Below are 19,776 nucleotides of genomic sequence, written 5' to 3'. Positions count from 1 at the left end.
CTATAGTTAGTCTATACACTAAGTATTGGACAAGGCGTCGTTTGTATCAGCTGTATCCACTCTATTTTAAATGTACAGTACAAGCTTTTTTTTATTTGATCACATAATTAATGCTCAATAGTTTTGATAGTTGTTTTCTGTTAACTCAAAGGAAGTGATCCAGCTAACTTAATTGTGTCAAACTACTCAGTTCGCAATAGGACATTGATTTACACTTCAGACTCCAGGAGGGCACATGTAATGAGATGACTGATGAACTACAGTAGCTGCCCTGAATGGATCTATTCTATCCCTGGATAGTCCACGTTATCAGTCTGTCCCTCTCTATTTCTGTGTTTTCATGTCTCTCTCTCCCCACAGAAACCTGATTGCGTTCWCAGATCACTTGTCAGATCCATACGTGCGGCTCTATCTTCTACCTGACAAGCGAAGGTCTGGGAGGAGGAAAACCCACACGCACAAGAAGACACTGAACCCTGTCTACGACCAGATGTAAGTTTTGACATTCCTCTTTACTACTCGTACCATCAGACATCAATGGATTTACTGGTGGTGTACTGGTATTCATTGTGTTTGTGGTCAGATTTGAGTTCAGTGTGTCGATCGTGGAGCTACACAGGAGGACTCTGGACGTGGCGGTAAAGAACGGAGGAAATATCTTCTCCAAACACAAAGGGCTGCTGGGGAAGGTAAGACTGGACCTGTCCTCTTACAACAGCACTGTGTCCATTATTGGATGACATAACTGTGACTTCACATTATTGCTGATTCACAGTGAAACTTTGCAATCACTTTTTCTAATTTACCTGTCCATGTCTCACCCTTCCTCCTTCATATCATGTCATCCTGACAGGTTCTAGTGGATCTGACTTACGAGGATATCGCAAAAGGATGGACACAATGGTTAGTGAAAATAACTGAAATGCAGTCATGTTTATTTGCTCTCATCACACCATTTGAGGTACAAAGAATTAAGCGTAGTTAATGTAAATGTGTGTTTGTTATTCCTGCTTTATAACAATGTGTCTGTCTTTGCCACTAGGTATGAGTTGAGTGAGGATGGTCTGAAAAAACCTCTTCAGCAGCTATAGACTACACCATGAGAGTTAGAGGAGGACCTAACCAAGTCTTCAACCATGTATCATTGCCACTAGAGTCTGCATGTGTCAAGCATCTCAGAGTAGTGCTGATTTAGGATCAGTTTGGCCTTTTAGATCAGAATAAATAAGATAATATGGACATGAATCCATAATAAATAAGATTACATAGACAGGGGGGACATGATTGTAGAATCAGCACTCCTACTCTGAGACACATGATACATACAGCCCAAATCTTTTACAAACGTAACTGCCTTTTCCATACAGTTGCTTTTTAAGCCCGTGGGCAAATCTTCTATTTGTTTTCCCTTTTTTAATTACGGTTATTATTATTTACATGACTCGCAATTGTAAAAAAAAGCTTTTGATATTCATTTATACACATCAGTTGCATCGTTATCGCTACCCACTTAGAAACTCTCCAGTGCAATAGTAAGAAAGGGAGTATGTGGTGTTAAAATGAATGAAAAAATAATTCCATATTTAAAGAGGAAAAATGAATGAAAAAAGAATTCCATATTTAAAGAGGAAATTGAGGACCGTAACAAAATATCTATTTTCTTGCTACGGCTGTGACAGCAGGTTCAACCGCCTTGGTTTATGTGGGGAATGTACAACATATATGTACAATGACAATGAGGACTAATGATGAGGTTTATTATAGTGTTAGTAGAGGGAGGTTTCGCTTGGTCAAAATTAACATTTCATTTTTATAATTAAACAAACTACATATAAACTCTACAATCTAAAAATATGAACTTTGTCAGAGCATGGCGCTACAAGTTGACAGTCTCCCCTCTAAGTTAAATAGTGCACCTAGTACAGTACTTGGCCACCAAAGACACAAGTGTTTCATTTTATTGCCTACATGGGGTTTTAACTAAGCCAAATATGTATGCATGTTTGCACAGTATTTGTTTCCTTATTTAAAGTCTTTCAAAGCATAGTGTTTAGGGACAGTAATAATAACACAACTTGCTCTAGTTAACCTCACAGGAATATTCCAGCCTTCTTCAAGTCATTGTGGCTTATGATAATTGATTTTCCAACTCTGAAATCAGGACAGATCAATTATGTATGGTTGGTGAAATATATGTATCATGTTTGTTATCAATAAATATACCAGTCTTAATTCTGTTTTTGTATTACGAACACATTTCAGCATGCATATCTTAGTCAAAGCTTCTCTTTAATGCAATCGCTTGCAAAAAAAAAACACATGATAAGGATTAAGGAATTGTTTTGGTTTACGTTGTGGGTATGACCATATTGTATCCGGTTACCACATTAATGATGCATATTAATGGAAAACATTTTAGATTGTACCATGTTTAGACTGTACCATAGTGGCGTGTAACCTAATGTATTAGTTATGATTTGTGTTCTCAAACCTCTGTCCTTTTATAAACTAGTTGGATGCCTACCTATGTGTAAGCCATCAAATGAAAACGGTCTCTGAAGTCAAGTTCCTATCCTCTTGTTCTGAACTGGTTTGCCTTCTCCATGTACTTTATTTATCTTGTGCCTTAAATCCACAAATATTAAGATATTTTAAAGTATAAAGAAGCTGTTACGGTTTCCATGTTTGAGAATTTCTACTTATGTCTTTTAAATAATAAAGAGCTTTTGCTGTATGCACAGCAATACGCTGTATATTACTTTGACTCCATGGACTTCATTCTAATGTACCACTTATCAAACGTTATTGCGCTGATTTTGCACAAATGCTTGTTTTCATTTATTTTCATGTTTCTTGTTTTCATTCATTTAATCGTATTCGTCTTGTTTTCATCAAATCAATGTAGGTGTATTGATGCCATCTTGTGGGCCCTTTTAATAATACGAGCTTGCTCACTGCAAACGATGCCGTGTTCATGTCTCGTCGGGAACTCGGGACCTCCTAGTTTAACGTAAGTTATTTGCTTGGAGCTTCCTATTGGTGGATTCTGATACTTCCCAAGTGGGAAACTCGGCTATCATGTGCTGCGTTTAGACAGGCAACCCAATTCTGATATTTTTTCTTTAACTGGAAAGAGCTGCTTTGAAAAGATCTGATGTGATTGGTCAAAGATCAATTCGTGGGGAACAAATTGCAGAGTTGTGGTCCTGTGTAAACGTAGCGCTCTTTCTACAATGAGTAAGTAAGTAATATATTTCCAAGTTTCCGATACGATGTGAACACATGAGTCACAAGCGCCTTCAAAAATACGTCATGTGCAAACATTCTGAGGGATAGTTATTTGTAAATGGTGTGTCGGTGTGCTCACGATGACTGACTCCCTGATTGGATGAGTCAAACATTGACGCATTTGTATGACCTTGGTTTACCTTTAGTTATCTGGTTATTCATTTCAGGGAGATATATGTATCAGTCAACTCAAACCACCTGACTGTTCTCCATTCCCACATTCCTCAGCTCTCTCTTTTCAAAGTCTACAGTYGGTCTTCTAACCGAGGTAAKGTTATTCATKTTCATAGTCATGGCATGCTTGATTCAATAGCTATTGACGAGAGAAAACACATCTGCCGAATATCTTATATAAAACTAACTTGACCTTGGTCTTCTACAGAATTAAGGTCTKAAATTGAAGAGGATACAAAGGCAGGACGCGCGAATAACAGATGTGACGATGTGTTATTGCATGATAGAGAGGGAACCTATGAGCTGCCACGGAACGATGATGGGGTGTCACACCCTGAGCTTAGGGTATGAGAGGGTGAGTCATGCTAGAAAGGTATATCTAATGTTCAAAGGGATTTCCTGGAACAAATGCTGTTKATTGGGATTTTCTTCACGTGCCCTCATAGTATACATGCAGTAGGCCAACTGGTTATACTTCCTATAGTACATCAGGTCCTTTAAAATTCAAGTCCTGGAGGGCCAAAACACTTACGTTTTTTTTCTACCTGGTAGTTAATTGCAATCACCTGGTGTCCCAGGCCTGAATTAGTCCCGTATTAGACGGAGAGGATGAAAACCAGAAGTGTTTCTGCCCTTCAGGACCGACATTGAACTGCCCTGTCCTACATTATAACAGAAGGCGCATATTGGCAATTGGCACATTAATTCGTCTGTTCAATACTTTTCAGGAACATTTTACAAAGTGAAACAGTCTAGGTTACTTAGTACAGTACCAAACTACAATCATAATATCACTATTTTTATTATCAGTGAACATCTTCTATTGACATGTGCCTCTTATAATTGGTTAAAGACATTTAGGTAGGCTGTGTTATGYTGTACGCGCAGGTGCGCTTCTGCTTGGCGTCAGCTAGGAGGGGCCAATGCTTGTCTGTTCATAGTGCTGATCATCGTAGTGAGACTTACTGCAGGAGCCGAGACCAATGGAGCTGCCTGAATCGTCCTGCATCCTAACCATACCTTCCAACCTCCATCTCTCTCCCTGATTKTGTCTCTCCTCTCTCCTTTCATAAAACGAAACGAAACCATAGACATGGATTGTTAACTACCGCATGTGTGTCATGGATCAAGAATGAGAAACATGGATTCGATTTYCATTATTCTCGTCCTCCTTGCTCCCCAACCCTATTTTTTAGCTTCTGCAGACAGGAAATTCGGTGAGTAGCCTAKATTTATTTATCTGAAGGATCATAATGATCCCATACTGTATCAGCTGCCAGGAGACGCACATACGGTTATTTTGGGTCTGTCAATATTTTATTGGTCATTAGGCAGCTGGGAAAGGCGCGGAATAGCCTACTGTACGACTGCAGCTCTTGTTTAAGAGGCTAACAGCTATATCTATAATATGGGGGGAGGGGGGGTTCGGTGTAATATAGAAAAATGTGCAATAAATAGGCTATGATGTAGGCCTATATTATTGTTTAGACATGTTGTTTGCATGTACGTCTTTAACATGTGCAAGCTAAAACGCACCTATCAATATATCAATGTCAAGTGTTTGCTACTTTTAACGATTACTATTTTAATAGCTACTGAGTAGCCTAACTGTTTTCTAATGGAATAAATACCATTATTTAGGATACAGCATAGCTATTTTGCTGGGAGAAATAGCAGAGAATCACGTTAGGCCACCGTGGTGCGTTTGCTGTCTAATGTCTTTCTATCACGAAGATGGTGAGAGTCAGTGAGGAAAAAGCTGTGGTAGTATCCGAGGCAACATGCKTGCTATGGCGACCATGAAGGGTAGCTATGCTCATTAGGAGGAAAACCAAAACATTATTAGGCTCCAATCCTTCCAAAACCCATTAGTTTGTAGCCATATCTATGATTAAACAGAGACGCATTTTAAGAAGAGAGATGTAAAGAAATCCGATTTTAAAACGCCTCCTCCTTTTAGTGTTAGGCTATGGGTGGACCATTTGTTATATAGTTTAAATGCTTTATTTTTTTTTACTTACATAGGCTACTATTCTGTATAGGCTATGTAATGCAATACTCAGGCCTTAGAAACCATATTTTTCACATCTAACCGTGTCATATCAAACAATGATTTCCCTTTATTTAAATTTCAGTTGTTCACCTTTCAATTTAATGTTGTAACCTCATAAAAAATGTCATTGCATTTATGATAACTGCCACCATGCTAGAGTGTGGATTTTTCATTGACTTTGATAACTTGCCCTTGTTTGACACACAATAATTCAGGGAATTGTTATAAATACTATATTGTAAAGAGCAAGTACAATAATAGCATACTGTGTTAGAAAAGTTGTTAAGAAATATATACACAATGCCATGGACTAATCTGCAACACTTAACATTATGCATCTGATTACACCTGTGTAATAACGCTATTATTACCATATTAATATTGTATAAACATGTTGTAGCCTTGTAGCCATGTAGCCTAGTAATTACAGTGTTACTGCACATGTACAAGAGCAGCCTTTGTATCACCAGGTCACTCTAGCTGTTCTACCCTCCATAGCATTTACTCTATTATGAACCGTATTGTACAGTACACTGCCTTGCCTGTATCACTTCCCAGTGGTTTTATTGCATGGGATGTAGGGACYTTTTCCAAYACACAGATTAAGTCTAGTCCTGGRCTAAAAKKCCCTTTCATAGAGAATCTCCATTGAGTCTGCCTTTTAGTCTAGGTTTTAGGGTCAGGGAAAGAGCCCCATAATGTTCAAAATGTTATTTTTGGTTGCAGTTAATGGAGTGGTCGGTCTGCCAGCACACTCAGAGGAGAACAATAATACGCTGATTTAAAAGCTCCTGTGTTTATTTTTGGACGCCTATGCTCCACTGGCTGAGTCACTTTCACTTKTTGCGTCAGTTGATCAAAAGCATTTCTTAATTGGCTGTAGTGTCACTTGTGTGATTGCTGATTTACATTCAGATGAAGAGGCCTACTGTTAAACTAAACCTATGTTGTTGTGTTGCTTTTTTAAGTAATGAGTTTCTTCCTGGATTGGTGGCTTAAGTTGAAAGCATACTTGGATCAATTCCCCAATAACAGTAAGGAGAAAGAAGAGAGGGCATTATCATCCCCACTGTAGCTATAGTGACTGGGAACCAACAGCCTACAGAGATGTAACTTGTCTGGGTACATGGTTAAACTGGAAGGTGAAAAACAATCAACTTTCAATTGGTCAATTTAGAGGGGTARACAGATAGTGGTTTGGAATAGCAGTCCTGAAATTTGCTCCATTGTTTGTGGACCTTGACAGAACTACCGTGGAAAATAACCGTTTCAATCAGGAGGTGTGCTCACACAAAGCTCCTTAAATTGATAGTAATCTCTGTGTGTTCATGGTGCCTGACTAACTGCACCTGTAACACCCTCCTGCTCTCATCTCCTCCTCTCACATCCTGAGACTGACTGCCTGATCCAAAGCTACAGCATTGGTCCACCAGACTGGAGCATGGACACGATACACAAAGCTTTTCTCAATCCTCTGAAGTCTCAGCCAAAGCTTGTATCCACTGTTCACTTTTCTTGATCTCAAGGCACATTTATTCCCTTTTGCGTTCAGTTTTTAGTTGTTTGGTTTATGGATATTAAGCATTTCAACTCAATATTATTGGCATTAAATTGGCTCCATATATAGCACTACCTCAGGAATTGGTAAAAGGCCTATCTCAATAGGTACGGGCTTTTTCATATTGCTCAGACTGTTCTGCAGCTTTGGTATTTCATGAGGACAGTCTGTTGATATGCTGTGACGGGGTCATATCYGGGTATATTTTCCTGTCCATGTAGTTTCCCTGTATACACTGCAGCCAGGTGATGTCAGCCTCGATAGTCGTCAGTCGTGCCATATGCAACTGAACAATCAGTAAAGATGTTAATGCCGGTTTCTATGGACACGGGTGCACAGGCATGCATGGGAAGACCTTTTCCGAGGCCTTGGTGAGCTAATGATTGCAATATTTGATTTGGTTTCCCTCTATTCTAAGTATTTCTAGTCAGGCCGATGGGTTAAGTTATTTGGAGTGTGTGACTCCATTTCCACAAAGATAATAACTTTAAACTTATGGACTGCATCCCAAATGGCACTCTATTTTAAGGGAATACAGTGCCATTTGGGAAGTGGACTTGGACTCTTGTTTGTTAGAGAGATAACAGGTTGAAAGGGTTATGCTGCTTGGCAGCGTTTAAGCCAGGGTAAGGACAGTGCTCTTTGCACACAGGGTGAAGTTGATTGAAAAATCCATCCCCTATTACCAGTTGTTATTTGTCTGGTGTTCCGCCCACAACCTATTTCACACTCCACAGGCATATGGCCATAAAACCCACAGAGCAAAGCTCAGAAGGACACAAATACCAAATTCACATTGGTTTCTATGTTTCCATTGTGTTGCCCTGTTTGTAATACGTTATTTGGCATGTTAAAGATTCACTCTCAAACTTTAGTATAATTTCAGCCAGTAGTTTTGAAAGTGGTGTTCACGAGCCWAAACAGATCCCCGTTGTTTGTATACTACGTCATCCAATTTGTGTGATATTGTAATGAACGTCGTCGGGAGAAGGAGAAGAGGACCAAGGTGCAGCGTGGTAAGTGTCCATAATACTTTTAATAAATACGAACACTAGAACAAAAACAACAAAGCGACAAACGAACTGTTCTGCAAGGTACAATACACAAAACAGAAAACAACTACCCACCAACACAGGTGGGAACAGGCTACCTAAGTATGGTTCTCAATCAGAGACAACGATTGACAGCTGCCTCTGATTGGGAACCATACCAGGCCAAACACATAGAAACGGACAACATAGAACAAAACATAGAATGCCCACCCCAACTCATGCCCTGACCAACCAAAATAGAGACATAAAAATGATCTAAGGTCAGGGCGTGACAGATATGTTAAGAATTTAGCAATTTATATGATAGGTTACTAATCAAATTRGTGCAATATGTTACACATTTCTTGTGCATAAGATCCTAGAGTGCATCTTTAAATTGTATTACAAAGACCACCACAAACAATCTGTGACCAGAGAGAGTAAAACCCATGCAGCTGTGCATTTCAAAATAACACAAAAATAGGATGAAACTATAGGTAGTAACATGCTGTACAGTAGAGCGTATGTCTGTCTCTGAAATATTGTACGGTAACATCTTACTGTATGTGTTCAGAGCCAAAATAGGGCCATGTTAAAAACAAGAGAAAATGTAACAGGAACTGACATGGGTTGTAAACAAGGGCACACCTCAGGGAAAAGGATGGCTACTTGTCACGTTCCTGACCTGTTTTTCCTTTGTTTAGCTTTGTTTAGTTGGTCAGGACGTGAGCTGGGTGGGCAGTCTATGTTATTTGTTTCTTGTTTAGGTTCATTGGTTAATTAGCCTTATATGGTTCTCAAWCAGGGGCAGGTGTTTGACGTTTCCTCTGATTGAGAACCATGTTAAGGTAGGCTGTTCACACCGTTTGTTTGTGGGTGATTGTCTTCCGTGTCAGTGTATGTACCACACGGGACTGTTTCGTTTGTTTAGTCTGTTCCTGTTCGTGCGTTCTTCGTGTTTTGTAAGTTCTCATGTTCAGGTCGGTCTACGTCGTTTTGTTATTTTGTAATTTATCAAGTGTGCTTCGTGTTCGTCTTGTTTGAATAAATTCATCATGTATTCCACACAAGCTGCGTTTTGGTCCGATCCCTGCTCCTCCTCAGACGAGGAGGAGAACAGTCGTTACACTACTATTAATAATTCTCTTTACAATAAGGGGTGGACATGAATGCAATGACAAACTAAATGTCTAGTGACAAATATAATGGAGAGGAGGGGGAGGGGGAGGGCGTTACTGTTGTCTTTGTTTGATCTGCCTTGAATCGCAACAGCAGATATAGTTACAGGGGCGTACCGCAGAGCAGTTACCACAATGGTTACAGCTCCCCCTTACAGAAAAACCACATGTGGAGAATCACATCAATTCACATGTGGAAAATAACATGACATTTCACGTGAATCTTCACATGTGATCACATATTTTAACATGTGTAGTTTCATGTTTTCACATGTTATTTCACATGTTGTCACATGTTATCACATTAACTTCACATAAGATCCTGTGTTTCGTGAAAGTCATGTGGTTTTTCCTTAAGGGCATACTTTACCCTCTGGCGCTCTCCCTGTTCACTCCCTACACAGGTCTTATCAAGGTTGACAGTCAGTGGAAATATAGATGTGTTTATCAGTTATGACAGTAATGTGCACAGTATGACTTGTGGCAGCTTTTTTAATATAACTTTGTTTGGTAAAATATTCAGCAGCATCCAGAAATATTATTTGATCTCTTGATTAGCCTCTGTGTGTTCTGTAGGTGTAGCCATGGTGTGGCTACGCTCTTTCAGTCTTCAATAATTATTTAAGCTAATGTTGACAGTCAAGGAACACAGACACAGAATATATAGACACAGTGTATACGTCTGACAATGTCAATCTACAGGCAGCAGCCATTTGAGCAACAACGGCTGTAACGTATACGCTAGGAGTCAGGAAGCAGGTGCAGAAGGTGAGTTTAATAAGGAGATAAAGCAGATGAACAAAACAGGAGAAGCATACTGAAAGGGAAGAAAACCAATACTGCCTGAAGACTGAGGATGCTAAGGGCTAAATAAAGGGGAAGTAATCTAGGTAATGATGAAGTCCAGGTGTGTGTAATGATGGTTGCCAGTTGTGCGTAATGTGGGTTGCCAAGACCAATGGTTAGTAGACCAGCACCGGAGAGAGGGAACGGGAGTAGGCGTGACAACTGTCAGTATATTGGGATGAGATCTTTAATGCACCTATAAGATACCAATAAACTTAGAGACATTTATCTGTCTTTTACACAGAGATCTAATTTTCCAGATGTACAAACTTTATTCCTTTGCAAGTAAAGAGCAAATCCAAGACAGCCATGTGGAAAACCACCCACAGTTTTGTTAAATTATTAATTTGTCAGAATTCCTTTTTTAGTAGCTTCATCCTTCACTTGTGTGTGCCTATAAAATAACATCTTGGTAATACTTTACTTAGTGTTGATATGTAGCATTCATAAAGCAGTCATAAAGCCTTTATATGCATGGCATATAGAGTCATAATGCCCTATATCACCACTCTAAGTAAAAYGTCTTGATGTTATCAGCCTCACATTCAACTTCAGCTATCACTTAGTTTCCCCCAAGGTTACCTCTAGGCTCATTAGGTTGATCAGTATGCCAGGCACACTCTTCTCTTGATGTTTGGTTTTGGTGCTGTGGCCTTCTGAGAAGCTTCTATTTTGCCTACACACTACCAGACACAGGAAGGAGCAGAGTAAAGCAGACTCCTTCATCAGTAGCAGGGCCACGATGGAAGGAGTTTGAGTCTGTCTGTCTGTGTCTGACTAAGAATGAGTACGTGGGTCCCTTCTTAAAAGTACACCCAAAATCTTTCAAACTCAACTTCAAAAGTACGCTATTTTTCAATATGTTAAAAAATGTCAGATTTTGAAAAATGTCKATTTCAAAGACACACATACAATTTTTTGTCAGTATTGCTAGCATGTGTAATGCAGTCACATGAGCACCAAGGCTGTATAAACCACTACAGAAGGTGGTGACTTATGTGTGATGCACAGCACACGTTGTGTTTTCGCTCTCCATCATGAAAGAGTGCTAATTGGCCACGCCTCTCTGCCTGGGGTGTCCTGTGTGGGTGTCCTATGGAGTGTGTCACCAGTGGTGCTGCTGTGGTATGACAGCAATGTSACATATTGAGCCCAAAACACCCCCAGAAACACTGCAGGGGATGGTGGGTGGGCTGGCTGTGTGTACTGTAAACCCAGGCCCTYACCCTTTCCTCAGCCCGCATCCGAGGACCACATGCTGTGACAAGACTGCTTTATATAGCATAGTATCCTAGACTGGCTCCCAAATGGCACCCTGTTCTCATAGGGGTCTGGTCAAAAGTAGTGCACTACATAGGGAATAGGGTGCCATTTGGTTCAGCAGCTCCCGACCGCAATAAACAGTGTATCTTCCTAAATCCCTTATGATGAAAAAATGTGTTTAGGAACKACTAGGGAGAAAAGGAATCACTAAAAACCTAGAGATAACAAAACAATTATTRATATAAACTTGAGGAAGGTGGATCCATGCAGCCGCCCACATCCCACCCCCACTCCGTATAGCTGCTGTGGCCCCGGCCTGAGACCGATTTGATACTGCACTTCAATTGGATATATGGACCGGGTTATAAATCGTGTCCTCTRAGTGAGGGTAAGGGGTTGTCAAATGGAGAGAACTTTGTGCCCTGTTAGGCCTGCTCTTCTCCTGGCTGTCCTCCCCTCCTCTCCTATCCCCCCTTCTCTCTTCTCCCCTTCTCATCTCCTCTCCCTCTCCACTCCTCTAGCTGTATGTATGGTACAAAGATGTGTATTAAAGGGCCTAAGGGCAGTGTGTTCTGTCAGATCCCTGTTAAGCAGAAATGTCAGTTACGACCGGTTGCCGCTGCCGGAGCACCTAGTGAGATGGATACAGAAACAGCATCCCCCAGCAGCCTGCTCCTCTGTGTTGATGGATCACCCTGGAACACTGTGTCTCTGTGTCCCAAATGGAACCCTATTCCCTATTTAGTGCACTACTTTTTGACCAGGGCCCATATGGTTCTGGTCAATCATTGTGCACTATGTAGGGAATAGGGTGCCATTTGGGAAACAGTCTGTGTTTTACGACTGGCCTAAATGTTAACTTAGAATAATGGCCCCGTGGCTGTGCTGTTTATCTGCTGTAGCTGTGAAACGCAGTGCTGCATGACATTGTAATCCATGACGCCTCGCCCACGCAGGAAGTGGGATATTATATTGTATATCTCTGCTCTTTTTTATAGATTCAGATATAGCCTATAGAATAGCTGAATCTATAAAAAGCTGAGATGTACAATACATGTATGTACAGTAGGCTATTGTTGATGGGTCTTAGGATAGCATGATATTATAAAGTTGCAATGTACAAATTGTTCTCTCCTCTTTTCCAACAGGTTGTCTGTTTGAGAAGGAGTTATGCACACCATACGAGATCTGTGTCAACGGTAAGCCATTTTCATTTCATTCAGATACCATACAGTTATAAAGTAGAGCTCACAAATCAAAGCCATCTGTAGARGCTGAAATATTTTTAATCTAAAAGGAAGTGGACATTCATGGCACAATATCAGCGAAAGTGATGATGATCAATTGGAGAAGAAAATCTATTGAACTGACTCTTTTCTCCTCACTTCTCCTCTTTGAACGGTTGGTTCAGAACACAGGACTAGAAAACACAGGACTAGAATTAGATTKTATTTKTATGGTTTAGAATGCACAGGGTGCAACACCACAGCTGGTCAGTTCAGAATGCACAGGTGCAACCACAGGAAAGAATAGATAAGGGAACGCCACAGACACAGCTGGTGGGATGGTGTCCACCTCTCTTCCTGTGTGCTCTCTTTGGGCCTCTACTCCCTCAGAATTCTTTAGTTTTGGGTGCATCCCAAATGACACCTTATTCCCATTATAGTGCACTTCTTTTGACCAGAGCCCTTTCCGACTTGGTCAAAATTAGTGCACTATATAAGCAATAGGGTACCATTTGGGACCTTTTCCTCATTTGAAATGTGGCCTTGTCTCTGATCTCATTGTGATAGGAATAAAACAATGCCCTGTGCTGCTGGGGAAAAATCATATTCATAGCTAAACTATTTTTGGCCCAGTTCAGCTCCCAGTCTGTGTTTAGTCTGCGCTGGTTGTCGCCTGGGTTATTACATTTAACAGGCCATATGCCATAGGAACACACTCCTATGTCAGGGATTCACTCATTTCCAATGAGGAAAGTGCATACTGTCTGATGGGCTATATTAGACAGACACTATGTCCTTGAGGTGAACATAGTTTCATGAATATTGTTCTCCCCATGTAAATATAATCACTTGAATTGACATATCCTATCAGACCATAATTTGATGGTTCTGTTGACTATTATACATGTTTTTCACTTGCGGATATTGTTATTCATTTGATGTAACTGATGACCTAGTAGGTATGCCAGGTGGGAGACATTTTTAAACTTCTCGTGAAGTTATCTCAAAACTTGACTTGTATTCATTCTGTGTGGGTTWAAGTACAGGGAGGTAGGTTGTATTGTAGGTGTTGCTGTTCACACCCTTCATAACGCACTCAGTCACACTTACCAATGAGTCACCAACAGCACCAAAGTAGTTCTACACATCAAAGCAACACACTGTCCATATTTAGGTGATCCTTCTTTCAAAAGTAATTKAGCTATACTGTATTGGCAATTGAGATCATATGAGCCATAAAACTTTATTTGATGTGAACAACATCGCATACAGTATATTATGCCTGATATGGTACATATTTTTACGCCACTCCTAATGGCTGAATATGGTTAACCTTCAGACAACAAAAAAGATCTGCGTAGATTGACGTGCTGCCTAGCAACAGGGTGGAAGTGCTGCTTTGAGTGTATGCCAGCCACTCTGACGRGTTCTCTCTTTGACTACCTGTTTGAAGCTGCTACTATAACTGTCAACTTAGGTAAACTGAGCTGAGGTTTGGCTGACACGTTAGTTTTGGACCACGATGTGGGAAAGCTACAGTGAGTGAGCACCACCAGCTCAGCCTTTGTCTTTCTCTATGTGGTGTGTGCCAGTGACAGCAAGTCAGTGTTAATGACAGTTGTCAAATGACCCTGGGCCGCTGCCGCTGCCTGATAGGCACATTGTCTGTCTGAGTGGCAGTATCAGGACACACATGCTCCCCAGGACAGAACCACAGCTAGAACTATAGACGTCCCAAATGGCAACTTATTCCTTATATAGTGCACTACATTTGAGCAGGGCCCAAAGTTGTGCCCTATATAGGGAATAGGGTGCCATTTGGTACAAACTCTAATACTTTTGTTTCCAGGCAGGGAAATGAGACGCACACTGAGAGGCTAATGGTTGATAATGGGACACAGCCCCTCTTATCTCCTGCTTGTTGATAAGCTKCTGGTGGTTTGCCAGCCCACGACTCTCAGTTGTTCTTGGTTTGTGCCCAACAGCTCAGTAGGCTACTATGTAATAATACAATGTTGATAGAGTAACAGGGTTACTACACAGGCATAAGAGCAACTTATTGTAAACCATTATAATTAGGTTATTATGTGAAACAAATGAGGATTTGGAAAAACTGACAGATGAATTCTGCATTTTTTTGTAATCAAAGACACTGACATAAATCCTTGTTTACACTGAACATCAGCTTCTGATGAAGCTTCCTGGATCCTGAGATAGAGAGGCATATTAGTGGGTTTGGCCWTTTGGATGTTCTAGATCACATCTCCCCACCAACAGGGGTGTTGATCAAAAGTAGTGCACTATAAATGGAATAGGGTMTCATTTGGGATGCACCCCAGGTTTGATATAGAACACAAAAGGAAYGGGCAGTCTGAATGGTCGGTCGGCAGTGAAGAGGCTAAGTTTGATCAGTGACTTGACATTTTCACTGTGATAGTTGTCTGAGGATGAGCAGTCCTGAATTTGGAGCAGGATGACCTGTGGCACAGGCACATCTCATGATTCTCAGTTACCTGGCTTCAACAGCATGGATGGGATTTGCAGGGGTTTGCAGTCAAGATCTGACCCAAAMTGCACCCTGTTCTCTATATAGTGCACTACTTTTGTCATTTGGGACCTAATTGTTGTTCTATAAACTGTTCCCCAGTGGTCACTCACAGGTATTGTATGTGACCCAAGATTTTCAGAAGCCTATATCATTTTTTTACCCAAATGAGCAATTAACCATCCTGTGACCCAAATCGTCCTCAAACTACCCAAATTAAGAAGAAACAGTGTGTGATTATAGATTTATTCTCACCTCTCACATGCTCAGTGCCTACTTTGGGTCCCCACTCTTTGTTTAAGAAACCCTGGCCTATATGACCAATGTTGTCAGGGCAGCTAAAAGGCAGGGTGTTGGTTCTATCTAGGTGTTGGAGTGGTCAGGTCAGGTCAGGTAAGGTGCAAATAAGCCGTGGAAAATCAGCTTAGGTGGTGGAATGAGTGCACTATGCACACCCTATTTGCTTAACCCAGTTTCAGTTTGATGTAGTACATGTGATGTTCCTATCAGATAACATATCTGAAGTGCAGTGGTGGAAAAAGTACCCAATTGTCATACTAATAGAAAATTACTCAAGTAAAAGTGAAAGTCACCCAGTAAAATCATACTTGAGTAAAAGTTTTAAAGTATTTGGTTTTAAATATACTTAAAAGTCAAAGTACAAATKATTTCAAATTCRTTATATTAAGCAAACCAGACAACATMATTTTCTTTTTTGTTGTTGTATTTACGGATAGCCAGGGGCACACTCCAACAGTCATACTTCATTTACAAATTAAGCATTTGTGTTTAGTGAGTCCACCAGATCAGAGGCAATAGCGATGACCAGAGATGATCGTTTTTTTTACCACGTTTTTCGTGATATCCAATTACGATCTTGTCTCATCGCCGCAACGGGCTCGGGAGAGGCGAAGGTCGAGACATGCATCCTCCAAAACATGACCCGCCAAGCCGCTCTGCTTCTAAACAACCGCTCTTTCGCTTTACCCGGAAGCCAGCCGCACCAATGTGTCAGAGGAAACGCRGTTCAACTGACGACAGCCTGCAGGCGCCRGGCCCGCRACAAGGAGTCGCTAGAGCACGATGAGCCAAGGAAAYCCCCCCTGCCAAACTCGGACAGCGCTGGCCCTATGGCACTCCCGGTCACGGCCAGCTGTGACGCCTCAACACTGCGATGCAGTGCCTTAGACCACTCGGGAGGCCCAGAGATGTTCTCTTGATAAGTGCATGAATTGGACCATTTTCCTGTCCTGCTAAGCATTCAAAATGTAACAAGTACTTTTGGGTGTCAGGGAAAATGTATGGAGTAAAAAGTACATTATTTTCTTTAGGAATGTAGTGGAGTAAAAGTAAAACTTCTCAAAAAAATATATATACTAAAGTACAGATACCACAAAAAAATGACTTAAGTAGTACTTTAATGTATTTTTACTTAAGTACTTTACACCACTGCTGAAGTGTATTTTAATGATGATTGATAATTTTGTAGTGATGTAATTTATTAGAATACTGATTGTATGTCATAACTTTACATGTACATTCCTAATCTTATATGCCTATAACAGTGTATTTGACTATATGACTACATATTTTGATAAAGGCCCAGTGCAGTCAGAAACTTGATTTCCCCGTGCTTTGTATATATTTCCACCAGGTTGGAATAATACTGTGAAATTGTGAAAATTATGATAAAGCCCTTTTAGTGAAAGAGCTGTTTGAAATTTCAGCCTATTTTGGTGGGATGGAGTTTTGGTCTGCCTGGTGACGCAGTAAATTAGTTAGTAGACAAATGAGAAAGAGAGTTCCAAACCGCTCTGCCAATAACAGCTAGTTTTCTGTTTTCCTCTCCCCACTCAGACAACTCCCAGACAGTCCAAGAAAAATMATTGCTTGAGAAGTTCCTCTTTGCTACGAAGCTATTTGAATTMAATTGAAAACAATTACAGTAACCAGGTTTACATCCAACCTTTTTATGTGAGTAAAGTACATTGAACAAAAAAGGTCACGACAGGCCTGATGGAAACAGCAAATTTCAACCAAACAAAATACAATATACAAGGTGGGATCTTTTTGTGTCGGTAAAATTAATTATGCGAGAAATGATTTTAATGRGCAAATATTGATATAATAACCACCATATCGAAGTAAACTTGGCTTCACATGATGACATGTTGTGTGCTCCTCCRCTTACGACTCGGGAAAGAATGCAGTTTATTAGGCTACATATAAAATAATGTTATGAACTTCACAGGGTGGTGAAAGTACAAGGTGATGAGCTTGATGCTCCTTTCCAATAAATATAGAGGGTCTTATTCTGGTGACATGATGATTGATGCTTGGCTGCCATTTGACAAATTAAAATAATCTCGCTCTTTTGTCTATAATAATCTCATCATGTAGGCTAACATGTACTGTATCTGCGAGCTGTTGGCTAGAGAGCACGTGCCAATACCAGAATGTGCACATTTGCTATATAATGGAACCTTTTTTGTGACAAAACCATCAGTAGAGCTGAAAATGCGATGGAAATCCATTTAACCGTTGTTTTATTTGGTACATGGCAATTTAACCTCAAAAGTAATTTTTGTGTGCACTACACAAAAATAGCTTTATAAATACATTTGATTGACTACGTCCTCACGCACAGACTTTTATCCGCAACAAGTCAATTTGATGAAAACACACCTCTGGGAAAATGTGCATACTTATGCAGATTTTAGAATATTCACATGAAAATCTGTCCCAATTGGATGGAAACCTAGCTAGTAAGGACCTTAATTGTTAACCAGAAATGATTTGATATGGATATAAAAACGTCTGCATTTGTTGAGATGTCTTATTTTAATGCYTCATTCTTGAGACTTTTAATGGTTTCTAATGTACTGTATAGTCTTTGTTCATTTGGCATGTTATATTACTCTGTGACTGACTGTTGTCAAAACACATTACTAAACATTTTCTAGTCAAGTGCAAGTTCACCCTAATCTCTTCTTGGATGTTTTCTGTTGATCATTGAGCCTTGAAATTGATTATCCTTCCTAGTGACGTGATTACACATGGAGGTCAAGGATAATATTTCTGTTGCCAGTTTGCTAAAAAGTTGTGCATGAGCAAACCCAAGGTTATCCAGGCTGTTGTAATACTTTCAGATGGGATACTAGACTAGAAATGTGTGGAAGACAATTCATCTTTTGGTTTGTTGGTTTGCTGGGTCCTGCTGTTTTATTTGCTTGACTGGGATTCTCATAAATGTGCAGGTTGACACACACTCATGGTTCATATTTCATGTTTGTTTCACATGGGATGAAGATTTAGTTGCTGCTTGGAAAAGGAATATGTGYAAGGGGGATACCTAGTCAGTTGTACAACTGAATGCATGTTCCACATTTAACCCAACRGCTCTGAATCAGAGAGGTGCGGGGGGCTGCCATAATCAACATCCACGTCTTCTGCGCCCAGGGAACAGTGGGTTAACTGCCTTGCTCAGGGGCAGAACAACAGATTTGTACCTCGTCAGCTCAGGGATTCAATCCAGCAACCTTTCGGTTACTGGSCCAACGCTCTAACCACTAGGCTACCTGCCGCCAACAGGATATGTGGTGGATAGGGTGATCTGTGCTACATGAGAATCGATATTCATATTTATAAAATGACAGAATGCATGGCAAACATAAGTAATGTGCAGTAACGGGAAATCGTCTTCTCTAGTACTCTCTAGGCTACAGCATTTGACACAATAAAGTTCACTTGTATGGTCAGTTAGTCTCCACCTAGTGGTGCAATTAAGTACTGTTTCATAAATTTAACACAAAATACTCAATACATATATATAGCAGGGCTCTCAAACCCTGCTCCTGGAGAGCTACCCTCCTGTATGTTTTCACTCCAACCCTGCTCCTGGAGAGCTACCCTCCTGTATGTTTTCACTCCAACCCTGCTCCTGGAGAGCTAGCCTACTGTATGTTTTCACTCCAACCCTGCTCCTGGAGAGCTAGCCTCCTGTAGGTTTTCACTCCAACCCTGCTCTTTGGAGAGATAGCCTTCTGTAGGTTTTCACTCTAACCCTGCTCCTGAGAGGCTAGCCTCCTGTAGGTTCACTCCAACCCTGCTCCTGGAGAGCTACCTCCTGTAGGTTTCACTCCAACCCTGCTCCTAGAGACTAGCCTCCTGTAGGTTTTCACTCCAACCCCAGTTGTAACTAAACTGATTCAGCTTATCAACCAGCAAATTATTAGAATCAGGTGCACTAGATTAAGGTTGGAGCAAAAACCTAAAGGACAGTAGCTCTCCAGGAGCAGGGTGGTTCTGGTTCTGAATTATTGCTACATTAATAGTTTATGTATAAATATATACAATGATATTGAACGTGTGCTGGATGTGTCTTGATTATTTTCCTCTGTTTGATTAATTTCTCTGTAAATGTTAATCAGTTTCCTAGGCTGTATGGTGTACTGTGTGACTTATAATTTAATACCGGTAGTGCAGAACGCTTCCTCAGCATGTCTTCATTCCACAAGGAACACCCTCTGTGTGCTCAACAGTGAAATTGAAACATTGTGTTCCCTGATACAGGAAAGACTGTAGTCAATAAGTGTTCAGTAAAGTATACGCTTT

The 19,776-nt window shown here is 40.5% G+C and overlaps 2 protein-coding genes across 8 annotated transcripts in view; both read left to right on the top strand.

Annotated features, from left to right (window-relative positions):
* The window catches only part of LOC111979792 (extended synaptotagmin-2-B), a 48,188-nt gene extending 46,972 nt beyond the window's left edge, over positions 1-1,216 (top strand). For all 4 annotated transcript variants that reach the window (XM_024010500.2, XM_024010499.2, XM_024010498.2 and 1 more), the window contains 4 exons: positions 361-492; positions 584-689; positions 854-903; positions 1,043-1,216. In XM_024010500.2, the coding sequence (XP_023866268.1) occupies positions 361-492; positions 584-689; positions 854-903; positions 1,043-1,091 (337 nt within the window). In that variant the 3' untranslated portion in view covers positions 1,092-1,216. The remainder of the gene's footprint in view (positions 1-360; positions 493-583; positions 690-853; positions 904-1,042) is intronic.
* Positions 1,217-3,526: 2,310 nt separating this feature from the next.
* Positions 3,527-19,776, top strand: part of LOC111979770 (receptor-type tyrosine-protein phosphatase N2) — a 189,051-nt gene continuing 172,801 nt past the window's right edge. For 2 of the 4 annotated variants that reach the window (XM_024010465.2, XM_024010463.2), the window contains exons 1-2: positions 4,401-4,679; positions 12,540-12,590. In XM_024010465.2, coding sequence (XP_023866233.1) covers positions 4,595-4,679; positions 12,540-12,590 — 136 coding nt within the window. In that variant the 5' untranslated portion in view covers positions 4,401-4,594. Of the gene's footprint in view, positions 3,557-3,750; positions 3,818-4,400; positions 4,680-12,539; positions 12,591-19,776 lie in introns of those variants that run through there. The other 2 variants (XM_070448912.1, XM_070448911.1) reach the window with 2 other exon arrangements.

This window comes from Salvelinus sp. IW2-2015, linkage group LG19 (assembly GCF_002910315.2).
Source record: "Salvelinus sp. IW2-2015 linkage group LG19, ASM291031v2, whole genome shotgun sequence".
Classification (NCBI taxonomy): domain Eukaryota; kingdom Metazoa; phylum Chordata; class Actinopteri; order Salmoniformes; family Salmonidae; genus Salvelinus; species Salvelinus sp. IW2-2015.
This window is presented reverse-complemented; position numbering and strand designations above follow the sequence as displayed.